The 15,179-nt window shown below is 42.4% G+C and overlaps 2 protein-coding genes across 5 annotated transcripts in view; one reads left to right on the top strand and one right to left on the bottom strand.

Annotated features, from left to right (window-relative positions):
• The first annotated feature begins 42 nt into the window (after positions 1-42).
• On the top strand, positions 43-3,955 carry itgb1bp1 (integrin beta 1 binding protein 1). The gene is made up of 7 exons (XM_026153079.1): positions 43-139; positions 1,634-1,748; positions 1,833-1,911; positions 2,006-2,136; positions 2,259-2,351; positions 2,748-2,897; positions 2,982-3,955. Exons 2-7 carry the CDS (start codon positions 1,677-1,679, stop codon positions 3,063-3,065), a joined length of 609 nt encoding a protein of 202 aa, XP_026008864.1. The 5' UTR covers positions 43-139; positions 1,634-1,676; the 3' UTR covers positions 3,066-3,955.
• A 177-nt stretch (positions 3,956-4,132) lies between these two features.
• asap2a (ArfGAP with SH3 domain, ankyrin repeat and PH domain 2a) overlaps positions 4,133-15,179 on the bottom strand; it is a 58,717-nt gene continuing 47,670 nt past the window's right edge. For 2 of the 4 annotated variants that reach the window (XM_026153075.1, XM_026153077.1), the window contains 13 exons: positions 14,798-14,892; positions 13,695-13,884; positions 13,450-13,535; positions 12,964-13,079; positions 11,507-11,574; positions 11,293-11,400; positions 10,076-10,301; positions 9,434-9,574; positions 8,948-9,044; positions 8,460-8,518; positions 8,269-8,348; positions 7,565-7,684; positions 4,133-5,911 (listed from right to left, as the gene is read on the bottom strand). In XM_026153075.1, the coding sequence (XP_026008860.1) occupies positions 5,837-5,911; positions 7,565-7,684; positions 8,269-8,348; positions 8,460-8,518; positions 8,948-9,044; positions 9,434-9,574; positions 10,076-10,301; positions 11,293-11,400; positions 11,507-11,574; positions 12,964-13,079; positions 13,450-13,535; positions 13,695-13,884; positions 14,798-14,892 (1,461 nt within the window). In that variant the 3' untranslated portion in view covers positions 4,133-5,836. Of the gene's footprint in view, positions 5,912-6,886; positions 6,950-7,564; positions 7,685-8,268; positions 8,349-8,459; positions 8,519-8,947; positions 9,045-9,433; positions 9,575-10,075; positions 10,302-11,292; positions 11,401-11,506; positions 11,575-12,963; positions 13,080-13,449; positions 13,536-13,694; positions 13,885-14,797; positions 14,893-15,179 lie in introns of all 4 variants that reach the window. The other 2 variants (XR_003270733.1, XM_026153076.1) reach the window with 2 other exon arrangements.

Raw genomic sequence — 15,179 nt, 5'->3', positions numbered from 1 at the left:
TGCGTTGCGTCCCCTTTAAGTGGTGTTGGGTGTAGGCTTCAAAGCTCAAAGGGAAGCCGAAGAGTCAAACTGGATAAATAGAAAGTGGATTGGAAGAAAAGCAGATAAACGGTACACTGAGAGCACCTCGTTACAACAGGTATGTTTCAAGTCATGTTAGCGTTAGATAATTCACTCTCTTTACAAGCCCCTCCGAGGAAGTCCTCGGCTTGTAACTTTTAAAATGAATGCGACCAAGAGTGAGTAGGATAAGTTTGAGTCACTCAGGTTTTCTTGTAGCTACAGCACTACAAGCACAGAGCAGCTCGTAGTTTGGGTGATAGGCGTCTTAACCTTTGGTGTCTGTAGCCTGGGACTCCGTTAGCTTCATCTGTTTACAGACACGCTGTTCAAGCCGCACCTAAACGAGGCTGTTACAGTTGCAGGTGTAGTTTCCTGTTTAAATGGTGCTCCTGTTTTTAAACTTGGTGGTTGTACGCGTTGTTAAATAGTACTGTAATACTATACTATAATGTTAAAAAGTACAAATAATCTCACACATTTGTGTTTATAATCGATATTATCAATTTAGGCTCTTGTTTGAGTGTTATATCGTCTGTTATTCTGAGTATTCTGGTCCTGAGTTATTTTCAGACTCAGACGTGATTAAACTCAAGTTGAAAGTGAAATGCGGTTTAGCAGCGGTGGTGACTGAATATACTGTAGCTTTTCTAGCCTTAGTTTAACTTTGCTTTCAGAGTTCCCAGGACAAGTACACCTTCCTACATGAAGAAACTACTCGAACAAATATCTCACCTTTCACTTGTGGATGTTGTTATTTTAATTAGGATGTCTTTTTGTGTGGATGACTCAAGGTTATTATAGTTTAACTAAAACTGGTCTAGAAGACTGAGGGAAAGGATTTTAGTTCGCTAGAATAAAAATAAAGCCCAATTTTTATTTTTTAATTTTTTAAAAAGAAACCAACCGGAAACATGTACTTGCCAAAGTAATACAAATTATATAAATATCCAAGAAATCTCATGAATTTCATGAAAGATATTTAGCAGTTGTTTTAAGCCAGCCCTCATTTCTTAATATTTTACTTTCAATGAAGCCACTAAACACACACCCATGAATCTTTTCTTTCTTTAAATTGCCATTAGTGGTTCAGAATGTCATCAGCATGTATAAAGGAGGAGAGGAGAACGGTCCAATGGTGAATGTGTGCAGCCATCTGTAAAACACACTACTCTCTCATGGTTTGGGCTGCTTTTCAGCCAGTGCTGTTGGGGACCTTTTTAAAATTGATGGAATTATGAACACAGAAAAGTACCATCAGATTTTAATCCACTGGGCAGTGCCATCGGGAAAGGGCCTGATTGGCAACGCCTTTATTTTCCAGAATGACAGTAATCCCAAAAACACTGCCAATGCAGTAAAAGTATACCAGGGTAGAGAAACACACAGTAGAACACTATCAGTCATGGATTGGCCTCCCCAAAGCCCAGACCCCCAAAGAGGAACAAACTAGGTATCAATTATTCAAACCGTATATGCTCCTGTGTCCTGCATTTAATTATTTATGGGCTCCATTAACACCTGAGAAGGCAGCCATGCTGCGCGTTTAACTCTGAGCCCTGTGATGATCCAGGTCAGCGGGTCTGGAGGGCTGGATGCGGTCGTCATGGTGAAGGATGTTCCGGAAAGGCAAAAAGCGCCACAGCAGCAGCAGCTCGCAAAGCAGTGAGATCAGCACAAAGAGCAAGGTGGTTAACAACACAAGCATGCAGACACGTGTGTCTTTGCGTTTCATTAAGGCGGCGCTGTCTAATGTTTCTGTCTCACTGCAGTCTGTGGACTCCAGCTTGGGAGGACTCTCCAGATCAAGTACTGTTGCCAGCCTTGACACGGACTCCACCAAAAGCTCAGGTCAGCTTGTCTTCCTGTTAAAATTTTGAAGCAGCCTCGCAGTTTAATTTTCTAACTGGTGTTTTTTGTTGTTGTTGTTGTTTTTTGTCTATAGGGAACAACACATCTGAGACATGCGCTGAGTTTCGGGTGAAATATGTGGGTGCTATTGAGAAGTTAAAGTTTGACATGAGCAAGACCCTCCAGGAACCGCTGGACCTCATCAACTACATTGATGCTGCTCAGGTAAGAAGCTGGAGAAAGATCTGGGCACATTTTAACTTTAACCTTTCTCCTTGGAAACATGCTGTAATTATTCTGATATAAAACAGAGAAGGTACTGCAAATTTTGCTTCCTCTTCTCATAGCAAGATGGAAAGCTGCCATTTGTTCCCGGAGATGAGGAGATGGTTCTCGTAGTGTCCAAGTACGGCGTCAAGGTGGCGTCGCTGGACCAGTGTGTGAGTAGTAAAGGAATAGAAAGGTGGTACACAGTCATTTCGAAGAGTATCCCAAGAACGGAGGAACATTTTGGTGTCTAAACTACAACAACTGAGCTCCTCGGTTACCTGAATTTTAAAAAGAAGAGGTGATGCAACAGGGTGGTAAACATGCTCCTGCCCTCAATGCACTGAAAAATGTTGCTGGCATCAAATTCAAAGTGAGCGTGAATTCTGTGAATGTGCAGTGAAATTTCACACTTCCAACCTTTGATGTGATTTGATTTAACAGTTTAATTTTAACGTAATTTAACTTAAATTAAACATGGCACACAAATGATTTGCAAATCATTTTTGGAAACGGAGTTAACAAATTGAAAAAGACCCCTACTATGTGTTTTTGTTCTACACTCTCAGAATGTGCTGCATCGCCATCCTCTCTACCTGATCGTGCGTATGCTGTGCTACGATGACGGGCTAGGCGCGGGGAAGAACCTGCTGGCTCTGAAAACCACTGACACAGAGCAAGAAGAGTGCAGCATCTGGGTGTACCAGTGCAGCAGCTCAGTAAGTACGAAATGGAAGGTCTTTTACACGGTCACTGTGCGTTTCCTTTCCCTGATGCGTGACATCTGCTGTCTGTCTGAACAGGAGCAGGCGCAGTCCATCTGCAAAGTGTTGTCGGCCTCCTTCGACTGCGTTCTGACATCAGACAAGTCCAGAGGCTCCGAGTGAGAGTTGGGATGAGAGCGAAACATCTGCAAAACCAGCAACAGTTAGACAACCAGCATTGTTATTGGCAAAAATGTTGCACCTTTGCTTTCTTACCCTTCTGAGAGGTCATCTAAAGGGCAGATCTGATGGTGCGTAATCTTTGTTATTGATGGAAAAGTCTGGCGTGAGCTAGCTGTTGTTCCCCTTCCTGTAATCCATCCAGTTAAAACAGAACTGTGGTGAATTTTTCTGAGTCACTTCCCTGGAATTTGTTGTTTTTTTGCCTTCTCACAATAAATATTAAAAGAAGGTGTAGTAAGGAGGCAAACGGTTGCATTAAATATAGCTTTGGGACACAATGCAGAGCTTTTACAAGTGTAACGTTAAGTGTATTTAATGTACGCAATAGTACTACATAGTGCTAAAACTTTGCTGGCATATGTTAATTCACGGAAGACAATCATCGGATTAACTGCTCGGTACACAGATGTGACAGCTGGCTTCAAGAGGAAATCACTCAAATCCCTCTTCAGGTTTTGAAACCCTGTGAGTGTTTTGTTTTCTAACAGCAGTATTGGTACAATAGTGGTCACTTTTTGACCAGAAGGAATGTTACAAATATCGCCTGACTTTTTGGACACATTGATCTTAATTTGTGGGATTTATTCATTTTTAAAGATTTACTTGAGCTTATTTTAAAATTCTTTTTTTTTTTTTTTAACTCTTGGTACCAAAAGTGTGATTAGCTGGGAAAAAGTAAATTTTAACAGGCTGGTAGCGACACATGTAAGATTTTGTGGGACTTGTTTACAGTTGTGGTACTAACTTGACTTCACCTTGTGAAATAATACTTTGGTCCAGTTGAAAATGTGTGTGAAGAAGGAAAATAAAGACGTGGATCAGGTACAGCAGGGGAGCGTTTTCCTTTTCTTGAGTGCATTTGCCAGCAGAGGGAGCTCATGAGACATCATTTAACTCTTAGCTTGACAAGATTGTTTTTAAAATGCAGGTCACGAAATATGGTAATGGAAGAAAAAACACTTGCTGCTGGATCACAAACTCTGAAGAAGAAACACACCGACGCCTTGCACTATTTCAGATTTTATTGTTCCAGTTTGTTTGTTTTTCTCCGATTTACTTGCACAACAGAGTTAGGAGTCAATGCAGTGATTCACAGACTGTTAATGAATGAATTTGAATAGTGTTTGTGTGTGTGCGTGCACACATTAGTATCTGTATTCATGTTAACAGCACACACACAGGCCCAGCTGAGGTTGTGTGACTGCTCATCACCACAGTGCATTAAAAGACATTTACTGCCCGGGTTAACCTGCTTTTTTTTTTTTTTTTTTTTTTCCCCTCCTTTTATTTTCAATATTTTACATTTAAATATCCACAAACAAAACCTGCTCTATTTACACAAACAGATTTAACAATCCAGTGAGTTAATAATCAACACGGTGGAGAGAGTGCGCATCAGCTACCACCCTCTCGCCATTCACAAATCCACGAAAGGCTCCGATTTCAGGTTAAATGCCTAAATATCAACAATATGAACAGAGAGAGTTGCTCTGCAACTAAAATGAAGTTAATTACACTATGTTTAATATTTATTTCACAATGCATTAGATAAACTTGTCTTAAAAGTACTATATGAGGCTTAAGCTGCAGGAAGGGTGTTCCCTCTCTATTTAGCTCATCTGTGAAGAAAAAGTCTCGAGGAAGCAACAAAAGTCACAGAGCTTACTCCCGCTTTTCATCTCATTCCCACGCTCTCATTTTTTTTGCTCCCTGTTATTTGAATATGCTTTCGTTTGCAGCTTATTTCCGTACAGACAAAACATGCACTCGCACATACAAGCACACGCTTCTATTCCTCTAATAAGGCAGATGACAGGCAGAGATGGCCTGAGGTGTCAGGACTCAGCATAAAGGTAATTACTGCCTGTTGCAGCTCCAGTCAGCACTGCATCAGGAGGAAGAAGAGGAGGAGGAGGAATAACTGGAGTGTTGCTTTTGAATATGACCCCCTGCCCCGCAGCTTAAATTGGGGCAGACAGTGTGCATGTGTGGGGGAAAGCCTTGCAGAGGATGCATGTTCCTATTACTCTATGCCGGCTCGGGAAAGTGGACTCTCCCAGGTGTGATGGGCTGGAGGCTATTTTAACATGCAGCATCCCCGTTCTCGATTGCCAGTCCGTCACTGAAATTGGGTCAGGGAAAGGCTCCCTTGGGTGCAACTTCCAGCATATTTTAAGGTTAACTTAGCACCATTAGAAAAACCTCCACACGGGAGGGCTACTACATATGTGGAAAGCTGCACCTAAAAGCAGGCATTTCAGAATTGCTCATGCACAGATATGGAATGTAAGCATGGGGACTAAGTTCACATTGACAGCTGTTAGTAAGTTAAAACACAACGCTGTGATCTTCTCAGTGCTGTCGCTTTAAGGACTGTCTGTATAATGGAGAAAATGGATGACAGGAATCCTGTACATACATGTCAACAAGGGAAAAGACAAGAAAAGTGCATTTATTGTGAGAGGACATTCACTACAATCATCTTTGTTTTGTTTTTCTTTTTTAACTGCAAGCATTAAAACCACAGAGTCCGATGAGTCCCCTGTGACACCCAGACTCGCTGGAGCAGCAGTGACGCTTGAACGAGCTCGCTCAAGACGCCAGCGAAGATGGTGATGATGGTGCCGATGACGTCGACTGCAAACACTGGGGCGATGGTGGATGTTTTGTCGGTGATAGTGGGACGTGTGATACTTCCCGAGTCCCGGATTTCAGTCGGCGATGAAGTGCACAAACGTAACGGGGAAGGCGCCTCTTCTCATTGGCTCGCCTTCGATGTGGCCCAGCTGCGAAGAGCAAAGACAGATGAGACGTGAGGTCGGAGGACGATATGAGGCAGCCATGACAAGAAAACAGAGGGGTTTAGTCTGTTTGGGTAGAAATGCTTAAATTATTTGAGTCAACTAAAGTATGCACAGACTTCATCTAAAAGATGGACATAGCCACGGGGAAGTCACCTACTGGCTGACTAAAGTTGTGTAGCCTCAGGCTGAGCGTTTGGACAAACACCTGGATCTGACTGAGCTGTATGCAATAAGACTTGAAGCGTTTACTGAGGTTAGAAATCAAATCAAATGAGCAACAGGGTTTGTTTTTGCACCTGTTTTGGCAATAAGCAGTGCTGCCTCCTGCTGGCCGTTATAAAACAATGCAGCTTTCAGGCACTTCAGCATTGGCTTCACTTTTTTAGAGCAGGAAGCTACGCCCATCTTTAACATACAGTCTACGACAGTACCAAACACCACAGAAAATGACAGAGTAGTTAAAAACAGGTGGGGAAGACTTTTCCAATATTTGTGATTTCAACCCATGTGATTCAGTTTTGAGATTTTAAATCCCAAAACTACTACTTACATACTTCATTGGCTTTTATTGGTGTATATTATAATGCTTGACACAAGTATACTGAGCTAAAAGTGTGAAAATGCACAAATACAGTCCCTCAGTGCTCACAGAGGGGGAAACGAGCATTTGTCATGTGTGCAAGTATCATCAGGATATACAGCAGGCAGCGTTAGAGGCTCTAAAGTGCTTGGATTTAGTTGATATACTTCTATATTTTCTGTGTTTGGCTCAGAATCTAAAAAATACATCTTCAGCTATATGAAAAATGAGCATGTATCCATGTAAATCAATCGGGATTTTGTCAAACAAAACTGAATCAACAGAAACGCCATCTAAATCTGCAAAGAGTAACAAAAGGCTACGTCACAACAAACATGAGAGCTTTACATGTAAAAGACTTTCCCCTTTTAAATTACCTTGAGGATAAAGAAGACAGTACCTATTATCTCCATTAAAGACATTTTAAAGGTCGTCTATACCTGAAAGTAAAAAGCTAGGACATGTTTCTGCTCCGATAAAGTTAAATGAAACATGGCAAGTAACAACATCAAATGCTGATCAAAGCTTATCAGAGGAACTACGTCAGAGATAAAAGTCACGTTTTAAACACTGTAAAGCATTCTTTCCTCATTATGCCGGTTTTCTAGAATATTTTCATAGGAAACAGACTTTATATAGTGTATGATAGACCCGTTTGTGCAGCCGCAGCTCTGTGCTGTTATTTGATATCTCAGACACAAAAAGAGTGATAATGTAGCTGGACATAGGACAGAGAGGAAGCATGGCAACGGGGTCCTCGGGGGGAAACTCTGGATCCATGGAGGGACACAAAGTGAGACTGACTAAATACGGTCATATCTGCAGGGGTGGCTCAGAGAAAACAAGTTGCAGCTGGTCAGCGTTCACACAAGGGGCTCCACAGAGGAAGCAGAAGCAGCAGCATTCGGAAAAAGAGGAGGAGGGAATGAGCTCATGGTTTATCAAAGTTACATCCATCAAAGAATGCTTAATATCTCAAATCTGAAAACACGTGCAAACATCCAAGATGCACAAAACAACTTGCACACCGAGTCTTCAACGTGACAGATACTGACCCACCACTCCTGGTCCTCCTCTCCGTCCACCACGATCACCTCGCCCTCGGAGAAGGTCAGCTCATCGGGGTTGTCGGCTACACAGTTGTACATGGCTTTCACTCGCTTTGGCCTCTGCTTCTGGGACACGGGAACAAGCACAGACACACACACAGGATTTCAAGGGCATTTGCGTTAATCTGTGGGATTTTACTTTTTAAATAGCAAACTAAGGCAAAGTTGACGAGAAGATGAGGTTTGTGAATCATCGCGGCACTGCATGGGATTGGACTGGCAAATACCAACAACTAGAAGCCAGCGAGGGGGATTAGTGTACAGACCATGCAAATGAAAGACGTGCACTCTTTTCTGGTTTTTCTAGTCAATTTCAAATCGCTTTGCAATATTAAAACGCTTAAAATGTGCTAACATGAAACACATAATGCCAGCAGTAGCCCTCTCACATGCAGAATAAGGCCAAATTATGGAGTCAGGCTGCAGAAGGGATTGAATTTACAAGCAAGCACTAGAATCACTGAAACAATAGGGAGGGGACTTACACAGCTCTACAAAGGCAGTAAGCCATGAATTAGGAAATAAGCTGCAGATGAGTCTGTACTGCAAACTGAATGAATATGCAAAGTAAAATCTGGATGATAATTAAAGGGGGTGGAGGGGGGGGGGGGGGGGGGGGTTAATTGAAAAAATAAAAATCAGGGACTCACTGGGTATGCTTTCCTCGGCATGGGGGCTGGAGGCAGAGACTGACCTATGGAGTTCTGAGGGCATCCTGGCAGTTCCTTAGCTGGAATGAAAAGGAAATTAGATCACGGTGACAACAAAACTTTCCACGTTTCCAGAGGAGAAACGGGATCTGAGCGAATACTCAAAACACATCACACACAATGTTACTCACATGCTCTTTCTTTAGATTCTGTTCGATTTAGGGGCCCTCTGCTGAAGCTTTTATCATTTCTGGAAATACAAAAAAGAAGGAAAAAAAAAAGAAGAGTGATAGTCGTACCAAGATGGAGAAAAGAGCTCTTGAGGAAGCTCAAAGGCATTTATCACAACACTATGAGGCCTGTGGGAAGGAAAAAGAAAAAAAAAAAAAAAAAAAAGGACAAAAGGACGACTGTGGAGGAAAGTTATTACTTGTCTGGCTTGATGTGGAGCTTAGCCTAGAAGCTAAAGAAGCGTCTCTATCCACTTGGAAAGAAACGCCACAAAACAAGCAGCCAAAACAAGACACATGACCGCAGTGCACAATCTTCATGTGTATGTGTGAATGCATGAATATTTTTGTGTAGCTCAGAAAGCTCTAGTACATGTCGACACGCCTTTTACATCTAAGGAAATCTAAAACTTTGCTGTGCATAAATAAATGCGCCTTTATGTTCTTACCCTGCGGGAGATTTAGGTGGCACCGCCCGGGACCCCAGTGGCCCCTGACCTGACTTGCTCATGGAGTCAATCTTCATCGCAGTAGGAAGACCCAGAGCTGGAACACAGCAATCCTTTGCTTTAGCTCATTTGTTTACAGTGTGAAGAAAAATGTGACTAAGCTGATGTTGTGATGAGTCAGGAAGTCTGGTTTTAAATAGATCAACTGATAAATTAAGGTCAGAAGAACCTTTGACATATGCATGTGGAAAGAAAAGAAAACTGAACGTGAGCTAAGTGCATGTGTCGATTATGTAAATGAAACATTTACAGCTTTCTTCCAGTAAAATGTTTTATTAGACGCTGAGAAGAGCTGCGATCCAAACACATCTATAAAATGTCCACTACGTCTTATTAAATCACTTCACTGTAGCTCTGGTCAAGACTGAGAACGAGTTTCTATGCCTTAAAGGCAGCATTTAAGCGTGCACAAAACTGGGGCCATACCTCCAGTGGAAGTGAGCCTCATGGGCGGCGGCGGAGGATGCATGTTAGGGGGGTCTGAGGACGACCTCTGTCGGCCAGTCAGGTCTAAAGGACTGGGCTTCCAGGTGCTGGACGCTGAGCCTCCCGGGCCGGACAACTGGACTGGAGACGAGATGGGGAAAAAGGAGATGGGGGTTATTAAAATGAAAAAGAAGGGAGACTAAGAGAGAGCAGGGCTGTTTGCCAGAACCAGCGTCCACTAATAAAGTCAAGTCGTTTCCATTTCAGTGTAATTGAGAGCGACGGTTAATGAGGGCAATGAATGCCGAGGCTGAGAGCTGTGGGGACGTGAGGGGGGCGACACAGCTGGCTGTTCGTCCTCTGCTCTGTTGGCAGCACTCCAAACAGACACTAATGGTATTATAGGCCGACTGTGGCAAGTCACTAGATTTTATTTATTGATTTTTTTATTCATATCACTTCCTTATAGGCAGGCAAAGAGGCCAGCTTCAGAAGAAGTGAGGTTATCTGTGTTATCTGGAGAATGAGATCATTTTTTTCCATTCATATAAACCGTAACAGATTTATTAAATGCCTGCCGGTGTGTTTCGCTCACAGTGGTTTCTACCTACATTCGCCTTTATTTCTCCTGTCTGAGCTTACCCAGGTTCCTCGGGGGCAGAGGTGGAGCAGAGTTGGTGGTGGGCTGAGGGGGGTTTGTGTTGACTATGGTGCCGTAAGTCTCGTTGTTGACCAGGTTGGGCATGAAGAGGCGCTGCTTGTCCTTAGCTTCACGGCCGGCGGAGCCGAGGCCGGACTGTACGTGGTGGGAGTTACTGCTCGGAGTGTAACAGCTGACCGGTCGCTCGTCTCTCCGATGGGGGCTCGGCTGAGGGGAGGCATGCATGTGAGGATGTGAGCATTACAGTTACACAATGTGAGACAGGAGCACATCATATATGATTAACCTAGGTACCATGCACTTTACACATGCACCACAATCATGAACTTTTTATTGACATTACTTGACATAGGTGCACGTGAGCATTCATAGTGAAGTATGGCTGTCATGTGACTCCTGCACGCTCTGCGCAGGCAGCAATGTCCCAGTCATGGGACTTTGTCTTTGCCTTTTAATAAAGCTTCTCACTAATCTTCTAGCATTACTTTGAATGATTATTTTAGTATTTAGGAGATTTCTCATTTGGCTACAACACTTCAACAAAGGCAACAACACAACAAAAATAAAATTAAAACATGGTTATTCCCCCCCAAAAATTGAACCAGTTTCAATTATCTGATGAGTTTTCAATAATGAACTCAGGTCCAATCAAATCTAAGTGGCAACTTTCAGGGTTTGAAAAATCAAGCCAGCGCCAAAACTGCAGTTCCTCGAATGGCCACTTGAGGCAGGTTAACTCCTGCATTAAAATGCACCATTTCTCCTCCTAGATATATATAAGGCTCCTGTGTTAAAATTCAGCCTTGAAAACAACATGTTTAACTATCAATAATTAAACTTGTCCAAAATCCAATCCCATTCAATCATTTCAGGCAGCAAGAATGACAAAGCGCATTAAAAAGCACAAAGGAAATAAGGAGTTTAGTGTTTAATTTAAGGAGATTGTATTTAGTGGAAACAAAATAAAATAAACCTCTTGCAGAAATTCAGAGCTCTTCAGGTTGTTTTTCACAGCAGCCTCACTACAAAGCTGATTTGATCTCTCTCTCAAGCGTTAGTCGTTTTCATCCCTTTCATGTTTGTTTGTTTGTTTGTCTCTTTATCACTTTTTATAAAACTTTTTTTGTCTTGAAATCTTTAAAAAAAAAAAAAAAAAAAAAAAAAAGGAACTATTACTATTCACAAAAGCATCCCTCACCTTCTCATCCAGATCCTCGTCGCTCTCATCCAGGTCTTCGTGCTGCAGGCACCATTCATACTCGACGTGGACGTGGGCGTTGAATTTTCCTGCCAGTGCTTGGTTCAGCTGTAAACACATACGTACGGAAACGCAAATGACTGACAGCTCTTACATTTCACGAAGCGACGATGTGCTTGCAGGATTAAGCCAAGTCTAAACATAGTAAGCTCACCAGCTCCTCACACTGTAGGTGTTTGAGCCTTCGAGCGATATCCAGCGGTGTCTCCCCGGCCTCATTAGCTAGAAGGCAAAACAATAGACACATATAATCACTGTTGTACTCACAAGCCACATGAGCACAAACACACGGCCCATTTTCTCCCTTTCCTGTCACTGTGACAAGACAAATGTATAATTAAACCGTTTCCCACACCGAGCATCTCTCTGGTGTCTCTCTGTGCTCCGTCTCCATTCATTTGTTATCTGGCTGTTTTGTTTGATTTCAGAGCAGAGCAGAGCAGAAAGATAAGTGCTGTGAGAAAAAGTTGCCACGGCTTGTTTTCTGGGAACCAAGTGTGAGATGAAGATAGGCCACCAGAGAAAACAAACTCCCGGACTCAAAAGTCTCACTCAAAAGCAACTTTATAAATACGAGCAGCTTTCATGTATTAAGCACACTGTTATGAAGAAATTCCATTGCAGTGGCCTCTATATAATGTGCAAAAGTCTTGAGCCACCCCTCATTTCTTTATATTTTACTAGTAAATAGGTGCAGCAATAAGAACATTGCCATGCTGATTAGAAGTTTTTCCTATGGTATTGCACGCAAGTGACTTTTCTATATTCAGTTCTGACCAGATCACAAAGCATGACGCCATGTTTTACACTCACTGTGCCCCTCATGGTCTCCTCCACACAAACTGATGATTTTATCATTTCATTACTATATAAGATCTATTTTCATTGATTCTTTAGTCCAGTTCTTGCATAATACAGCACACCTCAGCCTTTTCTCTCAGTTTCCCTTCCTTAAGAATGGCTTCTGACACCACTTCAGACCTAAAATCAATTCTTTGCCAAGTCGTATGTTATATGCAGGCAGAAAAAATGGTTCATCCCTTAAGTTAGGTGCTTTTTTTTTTTTTTAAAGCTCGAATGATTCAGAAGTCAGTGTTAAGTGGCTTAACACACAAAAAAAATAATACTCTGAAAATGATCAAGTACAAGGAGTGGATTGAAAATGATAGAAAATTGTCCTAAAAGGCCCTTTTTGACAATTTTAGAAAGCTTTGGAGAGCTAGTGCTTAAACCAGTTAATATTACAACTATAAGAAAGTCTAACTCCTTGAAATCCAAATATCAAGAAATGAGGGGGGTCTTCAGACTTTTGCACAGTGCAGTAATGTGCAATTTAAACTGTACTGTGATCAAGTTTAATCTGCAAAATTGTTTTTTTTGTGCTTGTGATTCCTGATTAAAATGACCGGTGTCTCACGCTGTCAGAAAAATGTAAAGGACTAAATGTACAGGGAGAGAAATAGATGGACATGGAAACACCCAAAGCACAATTACCTCAAAACTGTAATTACAATATTTCAGTCCTTGCACTTTGTTAGCTGCTGCAGAAAAAGAACAATGGACTGTTGATGCACTGCGGCTGTGCTGTTTGTTTCTGGTGTTTTTCCTTACCAATCTCTATGGAGGCTTTCCCCCGCAGCAGCAGCTTCAGACATTCACTGTTGTCAGTCAGGCAGCAGTAGTGCAGCGCTGTGCTGCCTTTGGCTGTTTGCTTATCCAAATTTAAACTTCCAGGGAAGAGAAACAAAGAGGGGAAAAACTTTAAATCCCAACACAGAGGATATAAAATCCAGCTTTCTTCTGTCCTGCCTCAGTGCTCCATAAGACCAGGGAGTAGTTTTGCCAATACAAACACTTTCTGTAAAATTGTGTTTTTAGCACGCAAACCACAGCAAAACAAAGCTCTATTGTTGTTTTTAATGCATCATTGTTATTATTAAGCAAATAGTTTCTGTCCATAGAGAAAAGAGAGTTAACAGAAAAAAAGTGGATGTCAAGAAACCAGCAGGACTGAAAATAAGCTTTTGGTCTTTTTATGATGGTCCGACAGACCATCTCAGCATATTGATTTCTGGTTGCCTTCAGTGCTGTGTTTACCTGTTCTGAGTGAGGAAGTCGACGATGTGAAGGGACGTTCTGTCCACTAGCCTCACCGCTAGATGAAGAGCCGTCTCTCCTTGTTCCTGAAATAAAACGATCAAGCATTTGCATGAAATCTCTGGAACGTGTGGTGGATTTCAGGTTCATGGAAGGAGATAGAGAGCAATAATAATGCCACAGATTATTATAAATAGGAGGAGAAACGGTACGCAGGAAAATGTTAACATATGTTGTGCACTGACATGCCCGTTGGCCAGAGGAATGGGCTCCATGAGGTCCACCCCCTCAGCGTAGACTTGGATGAGGGAGAAGATGTCTCGGGCCTTCACTGCGTCGCACAGCGTGTGAAGCCGCGACATCGCATCCGGACACTTCTTCTTGGCGAAACGTTTCTCCGTGTATTTGGCTGTGATGAAGTCTTTCCTCGCCTGCCTGGGGGAGAACACGAGGACACAGATGCTCTTAGCATGTCATCTTGGAATATGCCCGTGCCATCAGGGAAGAAAAAAATCCATTGATGGAAAAACTAATCTGCTGTCTTCATTTTTTTAATCTTGCTGAACCTGGAACTTATCAGCTCTAGCAGCTGAAGTGACCCCAGATCATCACTCTGGCCCTTGTAGGGTGGACGCCAGGCATAAAGGGTGCATGACCATATCTTCCTCTCTTCTTACCTCAATGTACCCATCACTCTGGAACAGGCTAAATCTGGAGTAATCAGATCACACAACCTTTTTCTATTGCTCCAGAGCTGAATCTCACACTGAAACCCTTTTCTCCGATTAGTCTCACTGGCAAATGGTTTTCTTAAGGCTATCCAGCTGCTTAGCCCCAAACCCTTGAGTCCTCTTTGCACCGTGCATGTGGAAATGCTCTTATTTTCACTATCATTAACAAGAGCCATGAATTCTGCTAATGTTTAGCGATCTACGACCATCCAATCAAAAGTTAGAATCATTCAAGATTTTCTTCCCCCCAATCACACTTCTTCCCTCAAGACAACACCTCAACACTACCTTTCCAGGTTTCAATAATGCATTAAACTGTTCTTTCAGAAGTCGCCTTAATTGTTCTCACTCTGAGGATCAAAAACAGCTTTTGTGATTATGATAAAAAGTTGATCAGATTTCAGATTCTTTTCTTAGTTTTTTTTTAAAACAGAAGAGATAATCAATAAAAACATGTCAAACTTGTTACTTAAAATGTGTTAAAGGGTCACATAAAAGGATCGCAAATCGATGTGTAGAGTGTAAACTGAGATCAGTGAGGAGACGGGAGCAGCAGAAGAGCTATGGAGGTGAGGTGAGGGGATAGAGGAAGAATGGAGTGTGAGGGGGTGACTTACATGTCACTGGCCGGGTTGGGTTTCACCACGTTTTCAGCGCTTAAACAAGCCTCCATGATTTCATTAAAGCCTACATTCCCCACATTCTTGGCCAGCTGTGGAACACAAACACACACACACACACACACACACACACACACACACAGTAATTAAAACTAGTTATGTGTCATTTTCTGAGCCACATCGATTAACTCAAAAGTCATCAGCTCCAATCACGCCCCCACCGGGAGGCAGGAGACATCCTGAGCTCCAAGTGTGGAGCCTCACAGACTCCACAACGCCCCGTCTGACTGTGGCCAACATGACTGGCGTCTTAACACCAGGGAAAGCAATGATGGCTGGAAGCATTTAATCCCGACCGTCCCTTAGGCAGTAAATCACT

The sequence above is a fragment of the Astatotilapia calliptera genome, chromosome 19 (assembly GCF_900246225.1).
Source record: "Astatotilapia calliptera chromosome 19, fAstCal1.2, whole genome shotgun sequence".
Lineage (NCBI taxonomy): Eukaryota > Metazoa > Chordata > Actinopteri > Cichliformes > Cichlidae > Astatotilapia > Astatotilapia calliptera.
The sequence above is the reverse complement of the archived record's forward strand: the minus strand, read 5'-3'. Positions and strand labels throughout refer to the sequence as shown.

Bases quoted from the DNA above. Each gene is read 5' to 3' on its own strand.
- itgb1bp1 (XM_026153079.1), top strand. From the start codon at position 1,677: ATGTTCCGGAAAGGCAAAAAGCGCCACAGCAGCAGCAGCTCGCAAAGC. The intron at 1,749-1,832 runs GTGGTTAACAAC...GTCTCACTGCAG, and splicing joins AGATCAGCACAAAGAGCAAG to TCTGTGGACTCCAGCTTGGG. The intron at 2,137-2,258 runs GTAAGAAGCTGG...CTCTTCTCATAG, and splicing joins ACTACATTGATGCTGCTCAG to CAAGATGGAAAGCTGCCATT.